The following is a 23,423-nucleotide window of genomic DNA, read 5'->3' on the forward strand; positions in this document are numbered from 1 at the left end:
AAGAAAGCGTGAAACAGGAAGCGAGAGCTGCAAGATTAAGAGAATAAAAACATGGCGTTTTGTTAGATTGTGCAGTCGAAGATGATGGCGCTGGGAGGATGTGTTGCCGGGAATCATGGTGGGGGCGTCGTGGGCGGCCAGGAACCCTCCGCAGCTATGACGTGTGACGTGTTTGTGCTGATACAGATCGCTGCGTCCCTTTCACCGTACCCGCGTTCTGCGTTGTTGTGCACTTGTATCCACCCGCTAGACTCGTGTTCTTCATATGAGCAACTTACCCGCGCCGCGTCTGCCAGTCTCTCTCCACCACTGCAGTTTTACCTCCTTCACTCCCACACACGCATTGAACATCGCCCGGTATCCTTCGCTGTAGCATCCTATCCCCCCGGCATACATTCACCACGCGACATTGCCCACGAGTCCGAAGCCACGGCGCACTTCTCTTCCCGCAGCCTGCATTAGGTGTGTGTGCTGCCTCTAGAAGGCGCAGAAGTCGACTAACCGCCTTCTAGCGTTGATGCAACTTCATTATGACATATGCTGACGCTGAAACTCAAACCGTCTGGGCTGGCCTCACCAGGATGGATGTTCGTCCTGACATCCTCTTCACTGCCCCCGATACCACTACTCCGCCTGCCGAGATGATTACGGACAAGTTGCAGGGCCTTGACAATGTCATAACCGGTGCCCAGCTAGGTGCCCTCGATCCGAACAGCTCCTCGTTCCAGAGCCTGCTCGAGAGGCGACACAAGCGCCCTGGCATGCCTACGCGCATCTCTCTACCGATATCCGACCTTGACGATGAAGTCTTCCCATCTCCGGCTCCGACCCATGCCCTGCTCTCCCCGCTACCCGAAGCCAATAAGCGCTTCGCCGGTCACACCCCGTTGATCCCACGCGCCCTGTCTCCAGTACAAGACGAGGGGCTCGCAGTTGAAGAGCCGCCTGCTCAGGAAGAACAGACACTGTTTGGTACACCACCAGAAGATCAGCCTTTGATAGGTCCGCTCATGCTACCCACCAACCCGGTCGATGGTGCTAGTGATCACATAGCACTCGACGTGCTCGATGATGTGCTCGAGCAGGTTGCCAAGGACCAGGACAGATTCAGCAAACTTAAAGATGCACCCGAACCCGCCGCTCCCCCAGCAACCGCAGACAATGCTGAGGAAGACTTGCCACTGAGTCGGAAAGGTTCGGCCGAATCTCGCAATTCCTGTGCTACCGAAGTTGTAGATGGCGTCAGGCTCAAGAGTCCACCACTCAACTTTGGAGTACCCATTGGGCAAGTCTAGACTACTTCGCAATCGCAGTCGCGAAAGGCAAGCTCTTCAGAGTCTGGCATGGCAATTGCCACGACATCTCGTAAGAGCAGCCTAGCTCAGACTTCAAGAGACATTTCTCCAGAATTTGGATTCAACTAGTGCATTTATAGGGCGTTTGAGAACGGATTGGATTGGATCATGGGATGGCGTTTGGGTTTCACGAAAGACATTATATCACCCCGGGAGCGATACCCAACTACATGCACTCATGAAGTGTGTCACGATATTCATTGCAGGCTATAGACTACCAGCCTAGCGTCACAAATATAAGAATACAATTACAATCTATTAGCAATTCGTGTTTTCGCGCCTGTACCTACGTGTCTTTAGACCGTAGACACTATTCCACTACAATGCCAAGATAGCTTTCAGCCTTGCTGTCTCGGCAAACTTTTCAACGAGACTCTTCGCTGCAATCTGGCCGCTACTCTCCGCAAGTTCACCAGCCCTCTGAACCTGCTTCCCACCATCAGACACAATACCGACCCTATTATGGAAGAGAAGGAGCAGCATGTCAATTCGTCCATGTTCAGCAGCACCTTCAAATGCGGTTCTACCCTCGTTTTGCTACATGGTGCGTTGATGTCAGCGCCGTGCTGAACTAACATCTTCGCAATACCGACTGATCCATTTGCAGCAGCAAGCTGAAAAGCTGTGCCAGCTCCCCAAATGTAGGGTGATGCGTTGACATCCACGCCTTGTTTGAGTAGATATTGCACGATATGAAAGTGTCCAAGGTCAACGGCCAGCTGTAGCGAAGTATGCGTAAGGCCGAGAGTTGCGTTGAAATGCAAGTCGGCGCCAGCGTTGTGCAAGAGCTGTACCATGGCGACATCGCCAGTGTAGATGGCTTCAGAGACAGCGTTCCATCGGCCTCTGCGAGGATATGGGAGCTTCGTCGCCACTGTGCTATTGGAGTTACCACCTGAATCTAGCAGGAGGCGTACAATGTTGACATTGGGTGTGACGATGCTCTCTCCAAGTAACGAAGGAAGGTATCCATATATTCTCCTGTGACGCTGGGATACCTGGTACTCTGCACTCTGATCTTTCTCTCTCTCCAGGCCGTGTCATTTAAATTGGCATGGTTTGCGAGCAACCTAATTAGGATTTCGTTCTTGCTCCGGATTGCCACGCGTAGTGCATACTTTGTTCCTACCTTGCAGACAATCCTTGTGGCTTCATAGGCTGGATCACACCACCGTCTCCTCCCAAATTTTTATTTTCATCGAGATAAAGTCGTTTTATCGTTTCCTTGTGGTCAGTTCATTGAGCTTGAGACAATTTTGGATGGCGTATCTTGGCCATAATGGTATTTTGACTAGAAGAGGACAACCAATTCAGTGAAATGTACAGCGTTATAAGCAAAAAAGGTGTTCCAGATTATGGTTATGAGGCCCGGAATGAATTCAGAATCTATTTATTGGGAGGTCACCTCTGGTGAGAGGTTTGGGGCTGGTTGGAACCGGAGGGTTGAGCTGCGTTAGCTTCACCGCCACGATATGCAGCTCGACGAATAAGCGTTCAGATCTCTGACAGAAGATGCCGGCTATGCAGGCGCCGCGCGTATGACTAGGGCCGAGGTCAGCCAGAAGGCCACTTCAATTCCAGAATCTGGATTTGTGTCAGAGAAAATTGAAGATAGTTAACGGATATCCAGGTAGTGTTCGAGCTCTACTGCCCTTCCACCATGAAGTGCTTCAGCAACCACTCTCTACACTTGGTCATCGGACAATCTTGGCGAGAACTGGGACACAGTGCTCTTATATAGTAGTGAATCAAGAGCAATATCAAGTAACATATGCCTGAGACAGCGTCTAAGTATGTGCGTTATCTCGTGTGCGAGTAAGGCAGGTCGTAATCACACAAAGATGATCTCATGCGTGAAAGATACCTTTGTGTTGTTATCGAATCGATATATTCAATGTCTGCCATGGCCATAACCTGTACTATCAAGGGCTTCTCTATCTACCTCTTCCCCACGAAGCGATCCTTATCCTCCAAGATCCCCCTCGCCATCTCTAACTGCTCATCCGTTTGCACAACCAACGTCTTATATCTCGCATCCCCAGCACTAATATCCGTAACCACATCCTCGACCGGCTTCGAATTCTTCTCTTCATCAATCGCGAAACCCAAACACTTGACTCCCTTTACAACAGCCTGCCTCAGCTTCCCGCCTTTCTCACCAATACCTCCAGCGAAAACAAGTGCATCAACCTCTCCATCCAACTTGGTAAAGTACGGAGCCACATAATTTAGGATACGGTCAACGAAGATATCGAACGCGAGTTTGTCCTCTTTCCTCTCCGAAGAGCTGATTTGCCCGAAATCAGTAGTTCCGGTTAGACTCTTCCAGCCACTCTTCTTGTTTAAGATCTCCTCGGCTTGCGTAATGTGCAGTTTTTCGCTGGAGCTGTGAGAGGGTTTACCTGCGCTGTGTGTGTAGTGGAACATGAGGGATGGGTCGATGGAGCCGGAGCGTGTGGCACCTGGTAAACCGGCGAGGGGCGTTAGACCCATTGTTGTATCGAGTGATTTTCCACCTTTGATGCAGCATGCTGATGCGCCGGAGCCAAGATGCAGGGCGATGATGTTGGTTTTGTCGAGCGGCTTATTCAAGTGGGTTGATACGGCGTTTGCAATGAAGGAGTAGCTTATGCCGTGGAAACCGTATTTGCGCAGTTTGTTCTTCTGTGCGACGTTTTGGTCAATGGGGTAGGTGCATATGTACTCTGGGAGTGTGTTGTGGAATGAGGAGTCGAAGTAGGCGATGTTCTTTGCGTGGGGGAGGATATCTGCTACGGCTCGGACGATGGTGAGAGCAGGCGCGTTGTGGAGAGGTGCTAGATCCGAGAGCTCTTCTATGTGGTGGTATGTTTCCTTGTCAATGACTTGACTCTTGGGGTAGTCCCCGCCGTGTACTACACGATGGCATGTGAAGCGGATGTCTTCTTTGCGGTTGAGCTCAGGAAGGCCTTCATCGTTGGTCAGGTGATCCAAGATGTAGCGAAACCCGTCTTCTTGTGAGGTGACATTTTCTAGCTCTTTTCCTTTGATCTTCTCGTCTCCACGCTCGTACTTTAGCTTTGAAGGTGGCGCAGTTAGTCCCTCGACAGTTGCTTCCGCGAGTTGTTTCGGTACTGAGGCGCCATCCTCAGGGGTTTTGTAGACGGAGATCTTGACGCTGGAGGATCCTGCGTTGATCGAAAGAATGATCTCAGGCATGGTAGTGACTCGCGTAGTTGATTGTGTAGAAATCTGGCGGCGTGACCCTTGATCTGGAGCAATGCCAAATGTAGCAACTCAAGTTTCAGTATTTGTCTGGACGTCGAGCGCAGCTAGGTCGTTTCGATGTGGAGTAACAATGACGTCAAAAACTCGATGGGAAGCCTGAGAGATAACAATCCTCTAGCATAGATTGTGAAGTAGAGACTGGCTGTAGTAGCAAAGATCTTGCCTTATATGTGTTCCGAGTCGATGTCGTGAGTTTCAGCTTCCACGTGTAGGTAGCATCAGGCTCGAATGATCGGAAGTCGCGGAGCCCCCAATTCAACATTTTCTTTTCCCCGTTGAAACCTGCACTATCTGCACCATCGTCATGCATGCGTTAGTCTTCTACAGGTTTCTGCTAATAGGTCAATGTTCTATCAAGAATTCTCGTGACCGTGTGTGCGTGCTTCGCGGTGCGCTCGCATGCATGTTCGAGTGGAATCGACAATATGACGTCATCATCGTCGACCTTCCACAGTGCTTGATAACATCCATCAATACGTCTATTCCGGCTGCAAAGAATATTCGTTTACTCAGAGCCTCAAACACCAACATGTATATGCCATCTGGCCGATGATGTATGAGAGCGAGCTACTACCACCAATACTCCCAGGTCAGCTTCTAGTAAACACCTGAGGTATAGACGATGGAAAAGGTCTCAATGCTGCCCGGACAGTGATCATATAGAATGTATCAAGGACAAATAAACATATGGACTATACTTTCGGTTGGGGTTGCAATCGTTGACATAACCCCGCATACTCTATGTGCCTCCCTACTGCGGGGAAGCTTAAGATGACCTGCAAGTCGCATATATGAACGGTATACCAACCTCTCCTATATCAACGCTCCTATCCTATACCATCACAGCTAGGTAGTAGTCACAGAGAAGGGCTAGACAGCAAGATGAGCGATCGACCCAAGACAGCGTACATCACAGGTACTCCTCGCTGCTTTCCCCCGAACCTAACACACAGGTGTTAAACACCCATAGGCGGCGCAAGTGGCATAGGTCTTGCCCTAGCAAAGCACCTCCTGTCAAAAAACTATCACGTCTTCGTAGCCGACCGCAACACGACCGGAGCCGCAGACCTTGTCTCCCAGCACAACACACCCACCAAAACCGTCCTCCACTACTGCACGTGCGACACCTCAAGCTGGGAATCCCAGCTCTCAGCCTCCCAAACCGCACTAAAAGCACTCGGCGGAAGAATAACCTGCATTTTCCCCATTGCAGGCATCGGCGAGAAGAAATGGCTTCCCTTCCCTTGTGAAAGCAACGAGCAATCCGCTGACTCGTTTACGAAACCCGATCTTTCGGTTATCGATGTAGATCTCACTGGCGTTCTTTATACCATCGCGTTAGCAGTACAGCACTTTCGACGTCAAGATCCCGTTGTCTGGAATAATGAAAACTCCATGCGTGGCACAATCGGTCTTGTAGCAAGTGTATGTGGATTCTACTGCGTACCCAGTCTACCCATCTACACAGCAGCGAAACACGCTTTGATTGGGTTGACGCGGTCGTATGGCGCGTTACTCAAGGATGAGGGTATCACTGTTAATGCTGTGGCGCCAAATGTTGTTAGGACGGGGATTAGCGCAGAGGAGTTCTATGAGAGTCTAGAGAAGGAGAGATTGTTGACGCCGATGGATGGGTTGATGGGGGCGTTCGATGATATGTTGGCCAAGGGGAAGAGTGGAGTGGTCTATGAGTGTGGGGCGAAGGGGGGTTGGACGGTGAGGGAGGGAACGGCGTATTTGGATGAAAAGAGTGGGAGATGTTGTGATTTGTTGAAGGAAAGGGGGAGGAAGTTGCATTATGGTCAAGAGTGATGGAGTGATCTTGCAGGTTTTGGACTTATAGTGTTTGATGTTGCGCATATGTCTTCCTCCATGTCTCTCAACTATGCCCCATTTCGTTCCTGCCAACTCTCTTTTCTTGTCGACCGTCATAGCATGATAGTATGCTGAGGAATACAACCAACACAGCAACGCAAGGCACCAACATAGAGTGGATATGGAGTTCTCCGTGGATGTATTGCAACATATCTATGCTGTATGGAAGAGGTGTGTTGAGCGATTTCAGTGCGCTTGTTCGCACTGGTGTGGTGTTGAAATTGTGAGAGTTGGACGAGCAAAAACCGAAGCTCTATATGTCAAGGTGGTGAGTGCTTCAAACGCGGAACGGTGTTACTGACCGTCATTTCACATCATGGGAATATAATGTCAACGTATACTCTAGCAAACAGCGTCACGATCCAACATGTTTCTCGTACATCACTACTCGCATATCCTTGACAATGACTTTTGGCAATTTCTCATTTCTCTACCTCATTCCATAGAGCTCGAACCTCGTACAGACCAACAGGCACGTTCGCTCATCTTTTATCTATACATGCCTCAATACTTTCCATGTCCATGTACGCAACCAATAATAAATGTCAAAATGAGCCAGCCCATGATAGAGTTCCGCAGCCTGCGACTCAAGAGAGACCAGAGAAAATAACGCTGTGGTGTACCGAGATATTTGTGACCTGAAGAACCGCACCCCTTATGAACAAAAAGAGAACTTAGAAAAACTCCAAGGTGATGCGATAACATGCATGTGCCACGCGTAGCAAAACAATAACGCCGACCAAATGAAAGAAACTCAGAGCGCTCTGCGCGAGCGCGTGATTCGCGCCGCCGAGTATGACAGCAAAATCAACGACATGTTGGTGTGTATGACATCCGACGGGTGGTCTTCTTTCTTTTTTTTCTCTTTCCGGTGGTATCTCGCCGTTTTCGTTTCGTGATGGCAACGTATAGCTTGGCCTGGCCTGGCCTGCCAGTTGAAAGCTGGCGTACAAGCAGGTCCCTGGCTGCTCGACCTCCAAATGCAATTTTGTGGCGTATTTCCGCTTCCCAAGGGCGAACAGCAGCGACCGACCGAATAGCGATCTGTGTAGCTTTCAAATCGACGGCAACGATAATCATCTAGCCACCCTTGCGATCTGCAGCATTGACAGGCAATGGCTCACCCATCGACTTCTGGTCTGGCGCCCTCGACTTCTTGTTCTTCCCCTTCTTACGAGGAGGCTGCTGTTGCCAAGAATTGGGACTATTACCTGCTGCGCTCGGCTTGTTCGTCCTTTCGTTGTTCATGGTGCTCTTCTGCTGTTGGCCATTACGATTCTCCTTTGCGTTACCGTTCGATCCACCCGTGAGCGACGCGCGACGATGCTGTTGGTTGTTTGGCTTGGCCTGCGACTTATGACTGTTGTTACCATTGACAAGCTTGCTGACATCAGCAGATCTGCTGGTAGTAGGCGAAGGCGTGCGCGTCTCAAACACGGGTGACAGCAGCGGTATCGTCGCAGATTTGATCTCTTGAGGATGTGCTCTTTGCACATTTGACGTTTCTAGGGGAGGTAGTCCGTTAGTATACGCTGATGCACCCCATTGATGGGGAACAGAGCGGGTTGGTGAGATGTCATCGCTACGGTCGCTTTGATGGCCGTTCGTGGCCTCGTAATTTACCCAGCCATCACCAAATGTGGGAAACGGTTGCTTGCCTTCGCTTGGCACTCGCGTCAAGCCATTTGTCTCTACTGGCGGGATACCGTTCACTGAGCCATTCACAATGGGAGGACCCATGTTTTGCACGACCTTCTGTCTCTCCATCTCCTGAAGAACCAGTTGCTGACGCGCCTGGAGTTGCTGGATCTGATAAATAGCCTGATCGTTGGCGTATACTCCAAGTGGAGCTTGAGATGGCATCTCTGGTGGTACAGTCTCTACTATATCACTTCTCGGACGAGATTGGCTCGGAAATGAGCCATTAACAATGACTGGACCATTGTCGATAGGTGGACGGACTGAGTCAATGCGTGACTTCCGCTGCTCAATGGTGGGTACATCATTCGGTTGAGGCACGCCAGTAGAATAGCTACGCATATGCCCAAGTGGCGAAGGTGATCGTGTCACTCGTCGTAACGCAGTGTTCAGAAGAGGCTGCGTGATCTCTGGTGACACGCGCCGGCGACGCTGAGCCAGTTCGCTAAAGGATGGAATCGATCCAACAGCGTACTCTTGCAGCGGACGTACCTGCGGTTGTTCTGCAACGTAGTAGCCGACATACTCCTTTGGGGAGCTGGTGTCGGAAGATGGAATTGATTCTGGCTGGGACGTCGTAGGCTTCACCGGGATCTCTGACGTCATCTGTGGTCGCGGAGGATCTTGCGAAGATCGTGCGATAGGATAGCCAGCAAATTGACCAGGGTCAACGAGCTGGGGTACGGGTGGGTATCCCACAATGACAGGCTGCTGTCCAGCACTGCGAGGAGGCTGTGAATGCGAACGAAGAGAGCTTGTCTCGCTTGCATTGGATGCGCGATGCACTCCTCGATGTACACCAGGTATGCTGTTACTCAAAGATGGAGAAGAGGGGTTGGTTCGCGATCCATCTTGTGAGCCATTGGGATCGGACTGGGGCGAAGTAAAGAAGCCAGGGTAGTGGTATAGAAAGCCCTGAGGAAGAGCGTTTGGAGGTATCCCACGCTCGGCCAAACGAGGGCTTTGTCGATCGTTAATATAGGGTGACTTTTGCGGCGACCCGTTTATACTGTTAGACGTTCTGCCTTGCGCTTGTGCCTGGGCAACCGCGTGAGCATGCATCTGCGCAGCCCGTACTTGATGTGCTTGCTGAGCGTGTTGTTGAGCGGCCAACTGTGCACGTAGAGAGTTGGACTGCATCTCCAGCATTTGGTATTGCTGATACAGCTGGTCGTGTAGCTGGTCGTGGATGCCTCTTGGGAAGCTGAAGTACTCCGGGCCAGCGCTCGCGGGGATGGGCGGGCTATGTAGGAAGGGTGGTCGACCCTGACCGTAGTTGGAGCTGCCGGAAGATCGCCTACTACCTCCATGCTGACCCTTTAGGTTAAAGCCTCCTCTACCTCCACGCGAGTTCGGACCCCCTCGTCCATTCCGGTTTGGTACACTTGAGGTGATGATGGCTTTCTGCGACTGCGGCTTCTTGAAAATCGCGTTCGACTTCTCCTCGGGCGGGTACTCAAATTGCTCGCATGCCTTGTCGAGCTGTTGACCATCTGCAAGGAGGTCGAAAGCACGGCGGAGTTCCAGGTGTATACCGCGCCATGCATAATCGTCGGCGGAATTACCAAGATTGCGCTCCGTGTTGAAAGGCTCCTCTACACAAAGGCGATTAACCCCCTCCTTTTGGCCACCGCCGGGATGCCACCCCTTCTCTTCTCGCGGTATCCGCTTGCCCTGCCGTACTGAGATTGTTTCTTTCTCATAATCTATCTCGTGTCCGTAGAAACGGAAGAAATGGAAGAGTAACTGGCCCAGACTTTCTTGGTTCTTCTCTCCATAACCTCTCAATTTGTCTACATCGTCGGCGAAACTCGATAACGAAGGCTGGCCGGTCGTCTCGTCCAACGCTCGATCGGGAAGGTCATGCAGGGTAGGAAGGACCGGTGGATCCCGCGTCTGGAGGAAGTTGAGGATCAGACATATCCATGTATACGAGCTGATTGTGCCACCAATACCTGGGCAATGTTAGTCGTGAAGGAGAAGAGTATGTAGCAGACTAACCAGCATCGTTCAGGATACGCCGCTTTGTCCAGTGCTTGATAATCATGGAGAGCGGTCGAACACGATCGTCGAGCTGTATGTAGGTCTTGATCATGCGCGTGTTCTCGATTGCGGCGACGTTGTTCACGTTGATGTCGCAGGAGAGTTTTAGCTCAGGGTCCCAGACTTTTACTATCCGGACCTTGGCTGCTGGTATGCATACCACGCGTTCCATGCCATCTAGGAGAGGTCAGTCTGAATCAACCTAAATATTTGTGTCATCATACGTTTATCCAAAGCCTCAGCTAGCGGGTGCATCTCTTCAAGCCTTTTCATGGGCGTTTGGATGCAAATATCGACTGTTCCTGTTAGTGGTGACCTTGAGATGCCGTATGTCACTTACCATCGCTCTCAGATGTCCACAACATGTTGCCAGAAGAGCCGAATACATGGACCATGATTTTGGTACCGGGAAACTCGGTCTGAAGTATGCGCTCCACCTTCTTTACAAAGCGCCCTCGTATGCTCTCGTCCTCCTGCTTCGGCACTAACCGGTCGTACAGCTCTCGCATATCTCCGCTCAACTTGTCATCTTCGTGGGGATCCAAACTCTTCTTTGGCTCCTCCTTGGCCTTTTCCAGTATCTCGTCTGATTGGTAGGGCATGCGTCTCCGGCCCAGCATGCCGACGTTGGTCTCGAATCTGCACTTGAAGGGGCGCGCGGGTCTCAGCGTGGGCATGGTGCCGTTTGCTTCGGACGACACAGAGCGTGGCGAATGGCTGCCCAGTCCGCCGTTTGGCGAAGGGGAGCGTGAGCGCGTAGTGTACTTGCGGGCGACCTGCAGGGGCGTCGAGGGAACGGAATTCGAGTGCTGTGAGACGATGGACGGGCGCTGGGAGCGCGTCTGGGTGCCCGCCTCTTCCCGTTTGCTCGACATGTTTGGCAGACCGTTTGATGTCATCGTGGGCGCGCTGGTGGGCACGCTACGCTGTGTATCCTTATTCCCATCTGTGGTATTTGTGTGCGCCTGTGCCGTCTTCACGGGAGGCTTCTTGGAGAGGGTGCGGCCTGAGTCCCGCTGAGGAGGCGGGCTCAGCGAGTGGGGAGACACAATTACGGCGGGGAAAGGCGTGTGCGAGGCGGATTGATGCACTTCGTCGATGCGCGCGAGCTGCAGAAAGGGATGCAGCAGGAGGTGCGGCGGCACGTGGGCGTAGTGTAGTTGCTGGTGCAATGGATGCTGCGGCGGGAGCGGTAGGGGTGAGTAGGCGGGAGAATATAGGGCCGGCGAGGGCACTTTTGTCCGGCGAGGGTCCGAATGAATGGGCTGGGAATGTTGTAGGTAAAGATATTGTGGGATGTTGTGGCGGCGGTCGCTCATAAACTTTAGTGGGCGCTCGCTGGCTACGGCAATGGCGGTGTTCGGGGAGGGGCTGCGGCCGCTCGAGGGCTAGTGCAGAGCGCCTGGGGGAATCGACAGCAAGGAGATGCTTCCAGAGCAGGTGGCGGCAGAGGGTGGGAATACGTAAAGGCACACGGTGAAGGTGTACTCGGGAATTCGGCGTCGTGAGATGCTGGTGCGTGAACCCCTGCTGTGAGAGCCTTGTCTGCACTCGTCGCTGCTAAATGTCTCGGGCGTCGACTGTGGTTCCGCCGGTCAGCGCTAAACTATGGCTAGATGCAGTCGGGAATCGAGACTCTGCAGGCGGCGAAAGAAGAGGAACTCGACAGTCTGTGAGGTTATGTGCAGTGCAGCGGCATGCATGGCCATATGGGCCACGCCTAGTAGGTCCTAAGGAGGGATCAACGCACAGGGCTGCCTCTAATGCGCTTTGGGATGTGTGACTGCGACAGGGGCGCCTTCTCCATGGACAATATAACACGCAATTCAATCTATCCAACGCTGCATCATTGCGGGGTGCTGCCGTATTTCTCGCAGCTTTGTTCCTGGAGCATATGAACAAGACACCACCACCTTCCTTCTGCTGTCACTATCACCACCACCACCACGCCGGTGACGTTCCCCGCGCCCAGAGCACAGAACAAGGGAAAAAGCACCACCCACGCCACACCGTCAGCCGTCATCAGCCCTGACCATGCTGACCGTGCGGAGACGGTAGCATGCAACGGGCCACTCCGTCATGCACAGTACGCTACATGGCAGCTTGCTCTACAGAGACAGGAGAGTCGGCTTGCTGACTGACTAGCTGAGGATCTCCTGGTAGCTGAAGAACTCATGTCCAGCTAAGCATGGACGTCTCCTGTCTCGTGCAGTCCATGTCATAGGGGATGACGGCTGCTCGTGAGATTGTAGGGGCTTTTGTTGCATCGCAGTCAGACCGTCCGCTATGTCTTCCTACTCGGACACTGTCCACAACCAAGAATAAATGTGTATTTCCGGACTCGCCAGATCTGTATCTGGCCGGTACATCACCGCGTGAGCAGACGCAGGGACAGCACCAACGGCGGTATCTCGTAATGAACAAGGTACCCGCGCCTCCGGGCCCAAGTATATCCTCCTGAGTACTGATGTCAGAGGCCGGACATTCTCGCGTTTGCTATGGATTTGTTTTGACGCGGTAAATTGGGGCTCAATATGCAGGCATTTGCCTACGGGCGGACTTGTTTCAGATGCCCGGCATTCTGCCTCGTCACATGACGACAACTGTACGGCAGGCGCGTTGGACCGTTGGGGAAGCGACCATGTCGTTCCTTCTAGCCGAGGCACGTCCGCATGCGGCTTGCATACGCGCCATCAAGTATGATATCTCTCCTCCCACGCGTTGCACCATCAAGTGTGTCGTTTGCCTCTCGTATAACTTCTCATCGAACATTCTCTTCAGCCATGGCTCAACGACGCATTGGTAGGCGGCTTAGCAACATCTTGTGCGACAGTGGCTGATGGACCATAGCGAACCCCGCCCTCTTGTATGCCTCCCACGGTGACTACCAACTCCCCTACTAATACCATCCTAGTATCTGCGATCTCCAAGAGAAGTTCCGTCCTGCTATATACGAATTCCCCAAGGTTGTTTCAACAGCACAGAAGCTGCTCAAAGCAAGTGTGTTACCACTTCCATGCCAACACCGCCTTCCAGATTCCGATGAGACATCGCGACCCTAGGCTCCTGACCCCCCGCATTGTCAGCCTAGGGGTCTCAGGCTGGCTCTCCCATACTCCGTCGCTACACATTCCGTCCCTCACGCTTATTGCTGACCAACGCCGTCAGGCAAACTACTGAACATTCCCGTGTTTGCAACCACCCAGAACAGAGCGCGATTGGGCGAGACATGTCCGGAGCTGAAGTTGGATCAGCCCGATGGCATCAAGACAGTCTGTCATCTTGACAAGACACTGTTCTCCATGATGTAAGCTACGGTATGGATGATGTGTGTACCAGTTCCACCCGCTGACTTTTGGTAGAACACCAGAAGTCAAACAAGCGCTCGACTCGCTCAACGCCTCCGGTCCGCTCTCTTGCATCATCGTCGGTATCGAAAGCCACATCTGCGTCACCCAGACCACGCTCGACCTCCTCCGATCCGGACACAAAGTATATGTTATTGCTGATGGCGTAAGCTCGTGCAACAAGGAGGAGGTACCAATCGCTCTGGCGAGGCTGAGACATGAAGGTGCCGTGGTCACCACGAGCGAGAGCTTCATGTATGAATTTGTGGGCGATGCAGGGACACCCGAGTAAGTGGAGGGAAATCTTGAAATCTTATACTGTGGATTAAATAGGCTAACACCAAACAGGTTCAAGGACATCATCAAGGTGGTCAAAGAGACGTCCCAAAGCACAAAGGAGGCAATGCAGACACTCTGCAAGATCTAGATCAGCTACATCTCGATCTTTTCTCTGTCGAACTGCAATCTAATAGTTCTTGTGTTTATTTTTCTTCATGTACAACACTATTGGGACGTAGGGCGATGTTCCTCCATGCGCAGTTCCCTCCAACTGCAAAGGAAGTATTTTTCTTCTCTACGCCTCTCGGCCATCAGCCGGAACCATAGGCGCCACCACAACCTTGACCCCGCTCGTATTGACCGGCCCATCCCCCACCGTCTCCTCATTTCGTCCCACGGCCCCATCTCCTCCTTTAATCTCTTCGAGAGGATAGTTAACATCCTTCGTATCCTTCGTATCCTTCGGCTCCCCCTCCGACTCCTTACATACTATGTATTGCCCCAAGAGTTGACAGTCTTGCTCAGCAAGGATCCCCCATGTATGTGTTCTCACAGGTGCCGATCTTCTTTGCAAGGCGACGTATTGGACTAAGTACTGGCGACGTAGCATATCTCTATCCCTGTAGCATTCTTCTGTGCTGTCATATCGGTGTCGATGCGTGCATGGATCCATCGATTGCAGTGATTCGTATAAGGTGATGACCATCGATAGAGCTGTAGTTGAGGTTGAAGATGACGTGGGTTTGTTGCAGGCTAGGACATTGATGGCTGCTAGTAGTTGTACAAAAGTTCTAGTTAGTTTGATCATAGCTAAGCCGGTTTTTGATCGTGAATCGGTTTAGAAGCTTAGAATTTGAGGCTTGTAGGGATGCAGCCGCTGTGAGGGTAAGGAATTCTTGGTGAGTTACTATTGCCATATTTCTCGTATAGGGCTGGCAACGCCACCGCCAGAAAAGTACAAAGAGAATCCTACCAAGGTGGGAAAATAGGTCCCAGACGAAGGCTTTTTCATTCCTATGCATATGGGGGCTAATCGTTTCGTTCCGTTCTTCCACTCAAAAGAGTCAAGAGACGATGTCGTTAGACTTTTTGAGTCACTGGGAAGGGGAACCATTACAGTGATATAATACTTCCTCTTCTCCAAATTGCAATAAGTGTTTCGTGGCATCCCGAGGTTGTGGTCGTTAATAAGCTTCGTTCTGACATACAAATATTTGTCGCAAGAAGGAAGTAGTAAGCCCAAAGTTAAGGCGTGTTGTTGTGATATGGTACATTTCCATCTTGACAACATCAAGAGATGTCGTGCATATTCTAGGCCAGAAGGACACGTCCCATCGGTCTTTCAATCGTATATGTGCATCTCATTCTTGCGTTCGAGATATACAGCTTCCTCGCCATAGTCTAGAATCTTCTTCTCCAATACCCTGTCGACTGCTTCTGGTGTCTCAAATCCATACCGTCCCCAAAATTTCGCCGTACCATAGACGGAAACAAGACCAGTAGTTGCATATCGCTTAGCAACACTTTCCAGAATCATGTTGAGGCATGCATGAGCGAGACCAGATCCACGGATCCCACGAAGAATAGCCAAATCATGGATGTAGTACTGATCGGCATTTGACTCAATCTTCCCCAGAAGCTGGTTCAAAGCCGGAGGTTCGCAGTAACGAATAGGATGCGAAATGATGTACCCGTGAAGCTCACCGGCATCGTCGAATAAACCTAAGCAGCCTTGCGGAAACAACCTTGCGCGCTCTGCGAAGACTTCGTTGCTTTCTGGAAGATCAGGATGGACTCTATCGGCCACCTGAACGAGGCTGGGGATATCTCCAACGGATAGCGGACGCCATACTGCTTGGTTCTTTTTCAGGTTCTTCGTTTCCATCCTGCTCCCGCTGACAGCGTGGCATCCGACGCGCTGTTTGAGATCAGTATCGTAGAGGCTTAGCTGTGCACCATCACTTCCACAACGACGACATTAGTGTTGCCTAAGGAGCTTACCGGATTGGATTTTACAGGACAGCTGCAGTGCAATACTCAACCGAGAGCCGTGTAGACGCGTGAGTTGGAACGAAAGCGGATGCGCCCAGGATAGTTAGGTGCCGTCGACGCCGGAGTTAACAGAATACCGTGCCCGTGCGCGTAACAGGTATGCAAGGCATGAGGGGTGGCATGATTTGTCCTTCCAATTTCGGTATGGCAACTCCAACTTCACACAACTCCTCACCAACACTAGCTAAAATTTATGGTAAATATCAGAAGACATTTCAGAGCATACAGAGCCTTGCCTGATGTCTAAAAGCACCAAAATTGGTTCGCGTTGTGTTTAATCTGCGCGTGGGAATCGGTGGATTGTTCGGGGTAACGTTAGACCCTCTCGCAAGTTCCCATCCTCATTCGCTAGGGCAACGCCGACGACGACGCCTTGTGGGAGCTCGTATCACAGCAGGTGTCGTACTTCACACCCACCTTCGCGGTTATCAACACCACCATCACCAGATTGCCTCTGTCTGCTCGTCTTGTTGTTTCACTCTCACAAGATGGTGCGCGATGTGCCTGATGCCCAAGCGATTCTTGCGCATCAGATCGCGCCAGCGCTGATGGTTAACCGCTCCGGCACCGTCATCGCTGCAAACGAAGGCAGCGTCCGACTCCTGTTACCCTTTCGTCAAAACCTGCCTTTTGCCACAGAAGGCTCATTGCTTGGCAAAAATATCGCCGATGTTGCACTGATTCCATTGCCTGGTGCTTCACCAGATCTGTGCACCTGGAGTTCTATCCTAGCTGCTGCCATTGATATCAGCGAATCAGGTGCTGCCAATAGACAAGATATCCGCGCACACGTTTCTACGACAGATCTCTATCACAACACCAATGCCTTTTGGGACGATGAAGCTGAGCAACAAGCAATCATCGAAAGCAATATATACGTTCCCCGTTATTCCTCACAAGCGGGCACACCTAGCGCCAACGACTCCGATGACGCTACTAGTGTGGTCAGAGCCTGAGCATCTGTTCACTGGTTATCGTCCAATCTTGGCGGCGTCTTCCTGATCGTCTTCAATCGGATGTCCTTGCCACACCGAACAACACCGAATTTACCAGCTGCAGTGAAAGACCCAATCAATGCTTTCGAACGACAAAACGATTACCAGTCCTTGCACAGTAATTTCAATGATCGAGAAGTCCACGACGAATGCCCAACGCCCTTTGATTTCGACTTGGATAGCAATGACACCTCCTCGGACAAAACCGATACATCGGACATCGCCTACGCCATCATTCCTCACATTTTGGCAACAATGGACACAGATGGGCAGGTTGTCAAATTATCCAAGTCTTGGTATTCGTTCTCAGGGTTGAATGAAGAAGAGAATTTAGGAAGCGGATGGTTATCCATAATGTTTCCTGATGATGTTCCGGAAATGACATCGGCCTGGGCTGATGTTGTCCAGAATGAACGCTCGGATTGGACGCATCAAGGTCGTTACCGGAGAGCCTCAGACGGAACCTTTTGCTGGTTTTTGATACGCGCCGAACCATATCGGGATGCCAATGGAAAGGTCCTTCGCTGGTACGCGTCCATGATGGACATTCACGAATGGATCGTTGCTCGACTCAAGGCTGACATACGACGGCAGTCAATTATCACACTTTTCGCGCAAACAGATGTTATGTTGTGGGGAATTGACAAGACAAATCAAATGTATATATGCGAGGGGCGCTTGAAGTGGGACCCTAACAGGGTCGTAAAACTCTTGGAAAGTACCAGAGGAGAACAAGATACACCGTACGTTGAAGCACCGTAAGACACCTATCGCAACCCAGACCAAGAATTGGTTCATACTATCCAAGGAGTTCTCAAGGGACGCACCTTCAGTCCGATCGTGGAGCATTGGGAAGATGATCGTTATTTCCGGACTCGTTTTGTTGCGGAACATGTCCCTCCATGCGTGGATGGGAGCGCAACAAGTGAGGATATTGTACAGGCTGCACTAGCTCCACATTTGATATCACTGAAGAAAAGGCGCGGTCTGTCCTACTGACGGAAAACAAGAGACTCGTCGCCAAAGAGAAAGCCGCGTTGGATGCCAGCAACTTGAAGAGTAGATTTCTCGCAAATGTAAGTCACGCTCTAAACGGATCCGCGACCTAAGCTAAAGAATGTCTAGATGTCTCACGAAATTCGTAGTCCAATATCCGGAATCATTGGCCTGAATGAGCACCTTTCTGATTGCGGACTCAATGAAGAACAATTGGAATTCAGCAACTCCATTGAAGAAAGCGCAAAATTCCTCCTCACTCTCGTCAACAATGTATTGGACTTCAGCAAGATGGAATCTGGTCATATGGATATTGAGCAAATACCCTTCTCGCCGCACAAGCTCATTAGTGACACCCTCATCCCATTGCGACTTCAAGCAAGGGAACGAGGCCTGTCTCTGAACTTTAGGTGCGATCTTAAGCCTGATGCACTCTTCCTAGGAGATCCCTGGAGGTTGCGCCAGATTCTCACCAACTTGATTGGAAATAGTCTCAAGTTCACACAGGAGGGTCACATTGCGCTTAGCGTTTACGAGGCTGGAAAGAAGGACAATCAAGTCATCGTCGAGTTCGTTGTGAAGGACAGCGGAGTAGGCATTTCGAAAGAAGCGATCGAAACACTGTTCAAACCGTTCAGCCAAGCCGATGGCTCAACAGCAAGACTCTATGGCGGCACTGGACTGGGCTTGGCAATTTGCCGACAATTAGTTGAGCTTATGGGTGGGCACATCGGGCTGGAATCTGTTCATGCCGAAAGCACCACCGCAACTTGCAAGATCCCTTTTCAGATATACAATGGGCCAACTCATGGTCTACTCATATCGACCGCTTTACCTGACCGGGCGAAGCAACAGAGTCCCGAAGAGAAAGCGAACACCAAGAAGGCTCGCCACCCCAGTCCTCCCGATGGTACGAACGCCGTGACGTTGGACTCCTTTGCAATCACGAACACACCAGGGATTGGCAACCACATCCTGCTCGTGGAGGACAATCCCATCAACCGGAAAGTGATCTCCATCGCATTAAAAAAGCTAGGCTTCGTCGTCTCAGCCGCATGTGACGGCCAAGAGGCACTCGATTTTCTCTGCAAGGATTCGACAAAACCTCAGCCTAATGCCATACTGATGGACTGCATGATGCCAAATGTCGACGGATATGAGGCCACGCGGCGCATCCGCAACGACAGGACTATGTTCAACGAGCAAGTACGGGAGCTGCCTGTCATTGCGTTGACCGCTAGCGCAATCAAGGGCGATAGAGAGAGGTGTTGGGATGCAGGTATGGACGACTACTTGACTAAGCCGGCGGCCAGAGATGAACTGAGACGCACACTGGCGAGATGGTTGGTTACGCCAAGAATACGAGGGTTGGATAGGAGTAGATCAGCAAACTAAAGTTGAGTCTTAAGAATTCAGCCATTGTGCTCTCACTTAAGCAAAGCAACAAAGAATTGAATCGTCACCATCTGTTTACAACACGCAGTTCCTTCAGATGCTTCTTTGTAGAAGCTCAGAATGCTCTTCCGCTCGCCACAAATATCACTGGCAATTTCTAGTTCTAGGCAGCTGTTTAAGCTAAAGTCCTTTTTTAAATCCTCAGAAAGTCCATGTCGAAGGATTGGATTCCTACTAGACTGTAAAGAGAGGAGTCTGTTTTTTGGCCTTGGTTTTTAGTACTTGTAGTTTAGCTTAACAAGGGCCTTCTTATTACTACCCCTCGCGTCAGTTTGCAAATCGTTACCCCCCCTCTTCCGCTGCATACTACGGACATATCATAAAGACGTGTCTGAACGCCTTCTCAATATAGCTTCGTCTGTGCCCGACAACGAACTCTCCTTAGCTATGCCGTTAATGCGATTATGCACCAAAACTCTAGTTGCTAACGGACCCAACAGCTTGGGTGGCCAAATACAGGGCTTCATGGAGGACATGTTGAACAGCAGTTTTGGTAGGGAGTCGAAGACTCTGCTTCAACCGCCAATGCGTATGGTAAATATTGATAATACGAAAACACAGCAATGGCGAAAGAATCGCTATATTGATTTTCTATCCAAGCCAACTCGATTCAAAGTTTTCCAAAACAGGAAGAGAAGAAAGCATGCCTGCTAAAGTGCTAAAGCTATCGAGAGTCGATTGGTGACCCCATTTTTTTCTAATGCCACATGATCGAAGAAGAGAAAGGGAAGCATGAACCCGCTTGAGGAAAAACGTACAGACGCAGGCGCCACGTATATGAAATGATAGCCGATTGAACGACGTTGAAAACAAGTATAACCAGTTAAAGAAGCGAACAGGTATGGGATATGGGAGGGATATCAATAGAACAACGAACGTGAGAGCGAAAAGTCGTGAAAAGAAGAAAAATGTAAGAGAACCCAGGTATTGCCGAACGAGCTGCGCATGCAGGTTTACCACGAAGATGGCAAGATTTAATAATCGACCCTTCTCATGCAGGACTTGGGTGCTTGTGATCTTGGGAAGATTGGAGGGATCGAATGAAATATCGAAAAGTCGTTTGGTTGCGTCTCGAAGCGGAGACAACCTATCATTCGACTTCGGCAAACTGTGCATCTCAGCTCTTCACTAACGATCACCTCGGCGGGGTTTGGGCCACAGCGGTCTCTGCAACCTCATCTTCTGGCCTCGTCTTTAGGCCGCCCTCAACTTGAATGCCTTGCTGGACCCATTCCAGCTTCTCGATGTCCTCCAAGCTCTTGCGGCCACGTGAGACCTTCTTCAGTAGACCCTCAACGCACTCGCGAGCGCCAGCCCATTCTTTGCCCTTCTCAGCATCCCACTCGCCGTCTTCGTCGCCAAACTTGACCCAAGACCAATCGCATCTGGCGATACGGTGAGCGGCTCTACTGCGAGATGCGGCCTTGCCTGGAAGCGGATCAAAGGGGAGTCGTCCCTCCATAAGAGCATAAAGAAGGACACCAAGCGCCCAGGCATCAGTTGAACGGCCGTCATATGGTTGACCAAGCAGAATCTCTGGAGCTGCATAATCTTCACTACCGCATCGTGTTGTCAGAAGAGGTGACTCGGGTGGAGCTGGGATGCGTCGAGAGAGACCAAGATCCGTAAGTGTCGCTATGGCATGCGGATGGCTCTGTGGGTTCTTGAGTAGAGGCACAGTAGACACAGGGATGTTGAGAAGAACGTCTGGATGTCATTAGTATGGAATAGAACTGAAGAAACGTACCACTTGAGGCGCAGCAAAGTAAAGAGAATGGAAGCAGTACTTTCTAGCTTGATGTCGCGGTGCACGATAAGTTGGGTATGCAAATAACGCACAGCGCTGACCATCTCGGCGAAGATACGATGGACGATATCGACAGTCAGCTTGTCGCGATGATCACTGGCTACATCAAACAGATCACCACCGGGACAGTAGGTAAGGACAATAAGAGCTTGCGCGTCATCGTGATCGAAGGCTTGGAGATGTACGAGAGACGGATGTGATACTGATCGGAGCATCTCGACCTCTCGCTTGAGGCTTAGTTCTACGCGTTCTTCATCGGCACCCCCGGCCGGGCCATGCTCGACGACTTTGATGGCGACGAGCTTCCGTGGGTCCAAAACGTTCTCATCAAGGGGTGCCTTGGCTTTGGTCTTTTCGCAGGTTGCCAGGTAGACTTTGCTAAAGGTACCCTGACCAAGCTGCCGGACAGGACGCCAGAGCTTCTTCGTCTTCTGAGGTCCACACCGCACCACTATGTATTGAGTCTTGTCATCGTCGGGCACGTCTTCTTCTTCGGTATCAGTAACACTGCGGTTGCTTGCGTTGCTCGCGGGTGGGGTAGGAAGGCCGGCTGGCACCTTCGCGGGGGCAAGGCCCCTCTGCGTCGCAAGGTATGTTTCGCGGTTCATACGCTGTTGCATGTTGGGGTCCGTTTCTACCACCGAGACTTGTCGGGGACGAGCGTTGCGCATTGCATCTGGAGTGTACTCGCTAATACTTCTGTTGCGTTCACGGGCTGCCTCGTTCCTCTGCTGGGAGTTCGCGGCAGCCGCCTCGATGGCGGCCGCTTTCAGCCCCGAGTATCCTTTCTTCTTGAGCGAGGGCGACGGAGACAGGGTGCCCTTGGTGAACATGGCAAAGGAGTCGTCGCGAGAGGCGCCCGATATGCCCCGCGAGCGAGGACGATGGTCAGCTCTCTGCCATGGCCCCGGTGAGTCGCCCATGACCAGTGGTGAGGGAAGCGGGGTTATGTCTCCCAGCGCGGCCAGTGCAGGCGACGAGATGGCTGAGGAGGGCGACAGCGAACCAAGACTAGCAGTAGACCAGGCAGTCCTCAGATAGCCGCTGTCCTGTATCGCAATCGGCGCAGTGGCCGATTGCCGCAGCGCGTCGCTCCCGTTGGCCTCCAGATTGGCGGGGTGGAGAGATCGTGAAGAGTTTGGGTTGCAGGCGATGGCGAGGTCCGTGTCAAGCTTCAACGCAGTAGACGGAGCGCGGACGTGATATCTGGGCAGCGATGGATCGGTGAATCCCCTTCCAATCGAAAGGTCCGAGTTGGTCAGGGTCGACGTCGCATTTAGGTTCGTGGGGGGCTGGAGGGCAGTAGTGTTTAGCGTGGCATGCGTCTTTTCCGTCGCGTCGTTATACGCAGTTGCCCTTTCGGCTCGAGGGTTGGAGGACGCGAGACCCGTGGAGGATGACTCTGGGTCCTCCATGGTGTTGTATCACTGCAACGGCGGGACACGGTCGTGTGGCTATCCAGTAGTCGTCGGTCTGCTGTCTGCGGGTAATGCTAAACATGGACGTGCGCCTTTCCGGTATCATTAGCGCATCCCGTCGAGGCGTCGGTCCATCGCTTGCATACCTGGAGACAAGCCACAACCAGCCTTGCGACTAGAACGAGCAAGCGTAAAGCTAGGGCATAACCCGTCGTCTGGCCTGATAACGCTTAAAGGCAATAGTTTGCGGTCATGGCTAGCTGAGCATCACCGTCGCGTCCTTGTTGAGAAGGGCCATCCTCGTTCGGCCATCATCCGCAACCGCCACCAGTCATGACAAGGTAGTACAGACGTATGGCCTATGAGGACGGCGCGTGGGAACACACGCTATCGCCGGGTCTAGATGCACGCTCTTATTTTCCCTACCTTCGCTACCGTAAAACCAAAAACGACAATCCAGGTACTGCATCTGTGGGCACGAGATACAACGTTGGGCATCGCCCGAGTGCGACTAGACGGCTGGATGAACAGATATAATAGTCTTCGCGAGAACGTCACCCAGTAGCATACATTTCCATCCGTGTGTTGGTATCATTCGTGACGTATCTCTTCGGCCCATCCGCGGATATTGGCAGAGTTATGGGAACTGGTCCCAGGCACCAGAATGTTGAAAAGCAAATGCCAGATAAAGAAGGCATCTCGTGATATCGTACAAAACTCCCAATTCGCCAAAACGAGATACTTTTTGAGTCGCTATAATACAAGATATTCCCACGTGAAGCCACCCAAACACAATGTCTCCTATCCGTCGTACTGTCTTCCGAAAGGTGAGTCTG

At 51.5% G+C, this 23,423-nt stretch overlaps 7 protein-coding genes across 7 annotated transcripts; 3 read left to right on the forward strand and 4 right to left on the reverse strand.

Annotated features, from left to right (window-relative positions):
* Nucleotides 1-530: 530 nt before the first annotated feature.
* On the forward strand, nt 531-1,295 carry ALTATR162_LOCUS8789 (uncharacterized protein; the record flags this gene model as incomplete). Its single annotated transcript, XM_043316422.1, has 1 exon — nt 531-1,295. The coding sequence occupies one exon, from the start codon at nt 531-533 to the stop codon at nt 1,293-1,295; it is 765 nt and encodes a 254-aa protein (XP_043172357.1).
* Nucleotides 1,296-3,293: 1,998 nt separating this feature from the next.
* On the reverse strand, nt 3,294-4,553 carry ALTATR162_LOCUS8790 (uncharacterized protein; the record flags this gene model as incomplete). Its single annotated transcript, XM_043316423.1, has 1 exon — nt 3,294-4,553. One exon carries the CDS (start codon nt 4,551-4,553, stop codon nt 3,294-3,296), a length of 1,260 nt encoding a protein of 419 aa, XP_043172358.1.
* Nucleotides 4,554-7,577: 3,024 nt separating this feature from the next.
* ALTATR162_LOCUS8791 (uncharacterized protein) lies at nt 7,578-11,557 on the reverse strand (the record flags this gene model as incomplete). Its single annotated transcript, XM_043316424.1, has 4 exons — nt 7,578-10,150; nt 10,197-10,415; nt 10,463-10,534; nt 10,579-11,557. The coding sequence occupies 4 exons, from the start codon at nt 11,555-11,557 to the stop codon at nt 7,578-7,580; spliced, it is 3,843 nt and encodes a 1,280-aa protein (XP_043172359.1).
* Nucleotides 11,558-13,021: 1,464 nt separating this feature from the next.
* Nucleotides 13,022-14,012, forward strand: ALTATR162_LOCUS8792 (uncharacterized protein; the record flags this gene model as incomplete). The annotated part of the gene is made up of 6 exons (XM_043316425.1): nt 13,022-13,040; nt 13,089-13,104; nt 13,153-13,238; nt 13,407-13,545; nt 13,601-13,873; nt 13,934-14,012. The coding sequence occupies 6 exons, from the start codon at nt 13,022-13,024 to the stop codon at nt 14,010-14,012; spliced, it is 612 nt and encodes a 203-aa protein (XP_043172360.1).
* A 1,194-nt stretch (nt 14,013-15,206) lies between these two features.
* ALTATR162_LOCUS8793 (uncharacterized protein) lies at nt 15,207-15,749 on the reverse strand (the record flags this gene model as incomplete). The annotated part of the gene is made up of 1 exon (XM_043316426.1): nt 15,207-15,749. The coding sequence occupies one exon, from the start codon at nt 15,747-15,749 to the stop codon at nt 15,207-15,209; it is 543 nt and encodes a 180-aa protein (XP_043172361.1).
* A 655-nt stretch (nt 15,750-16,404) lies between these two features.
* Nucleotides 16,405-19,302, forward strand: ALTATR162_LOCUS8794 (uncharacterized protein; the record flags this gene model as incomplete). Its single annotated transcript, XM_043316427.1, has 3 exons — nt 16,405-16,857; nt 17,922-17,987; nt 18,037-19,302. 3 exons carry the CDS (start codon nt 16,405-16,407, stop codon nt 19,300-19,302), a joined length of 1,785 nt encoding a protein of 594 aa, XP_043172362.1.
* Nucleotides 19,303-20,497: 1,195 nt separating this feature from the next.
* On the reverse strand, nt 20,498-22,584 carry ALTATR162_LOCUS8795 (uncharacterized protein; the record flags this gene model as incomplete). Its single annotated transcript, XM_043316428.1, has 2 exons — nt 20,498-21,069; nt 21,198-22,584. 2 exons carry the CDS (start codon nt 22,582-22,584, stop codon nt 20,498-20,500), a joined length of 1,959 nt encoding a protein of 652 aa, XP_043172363.1.
* Between the last annotated feature and the right edge of the window lie 839 nt (nt 22,585-23,423).

This window comes from Alternaria atra, assembly GCF_907166805.1.
Source record: "Alternaria atra isolate CS162 genome assembly, contig: 29, whole genome shotgun sequence".
NCBI classification, from domain to species: Eukaryota; Fungi; Ascomycota; class Dothideomycetes; order Pleosporales; family Pleosporaceae; genus Alternaria; species Alternaria atra.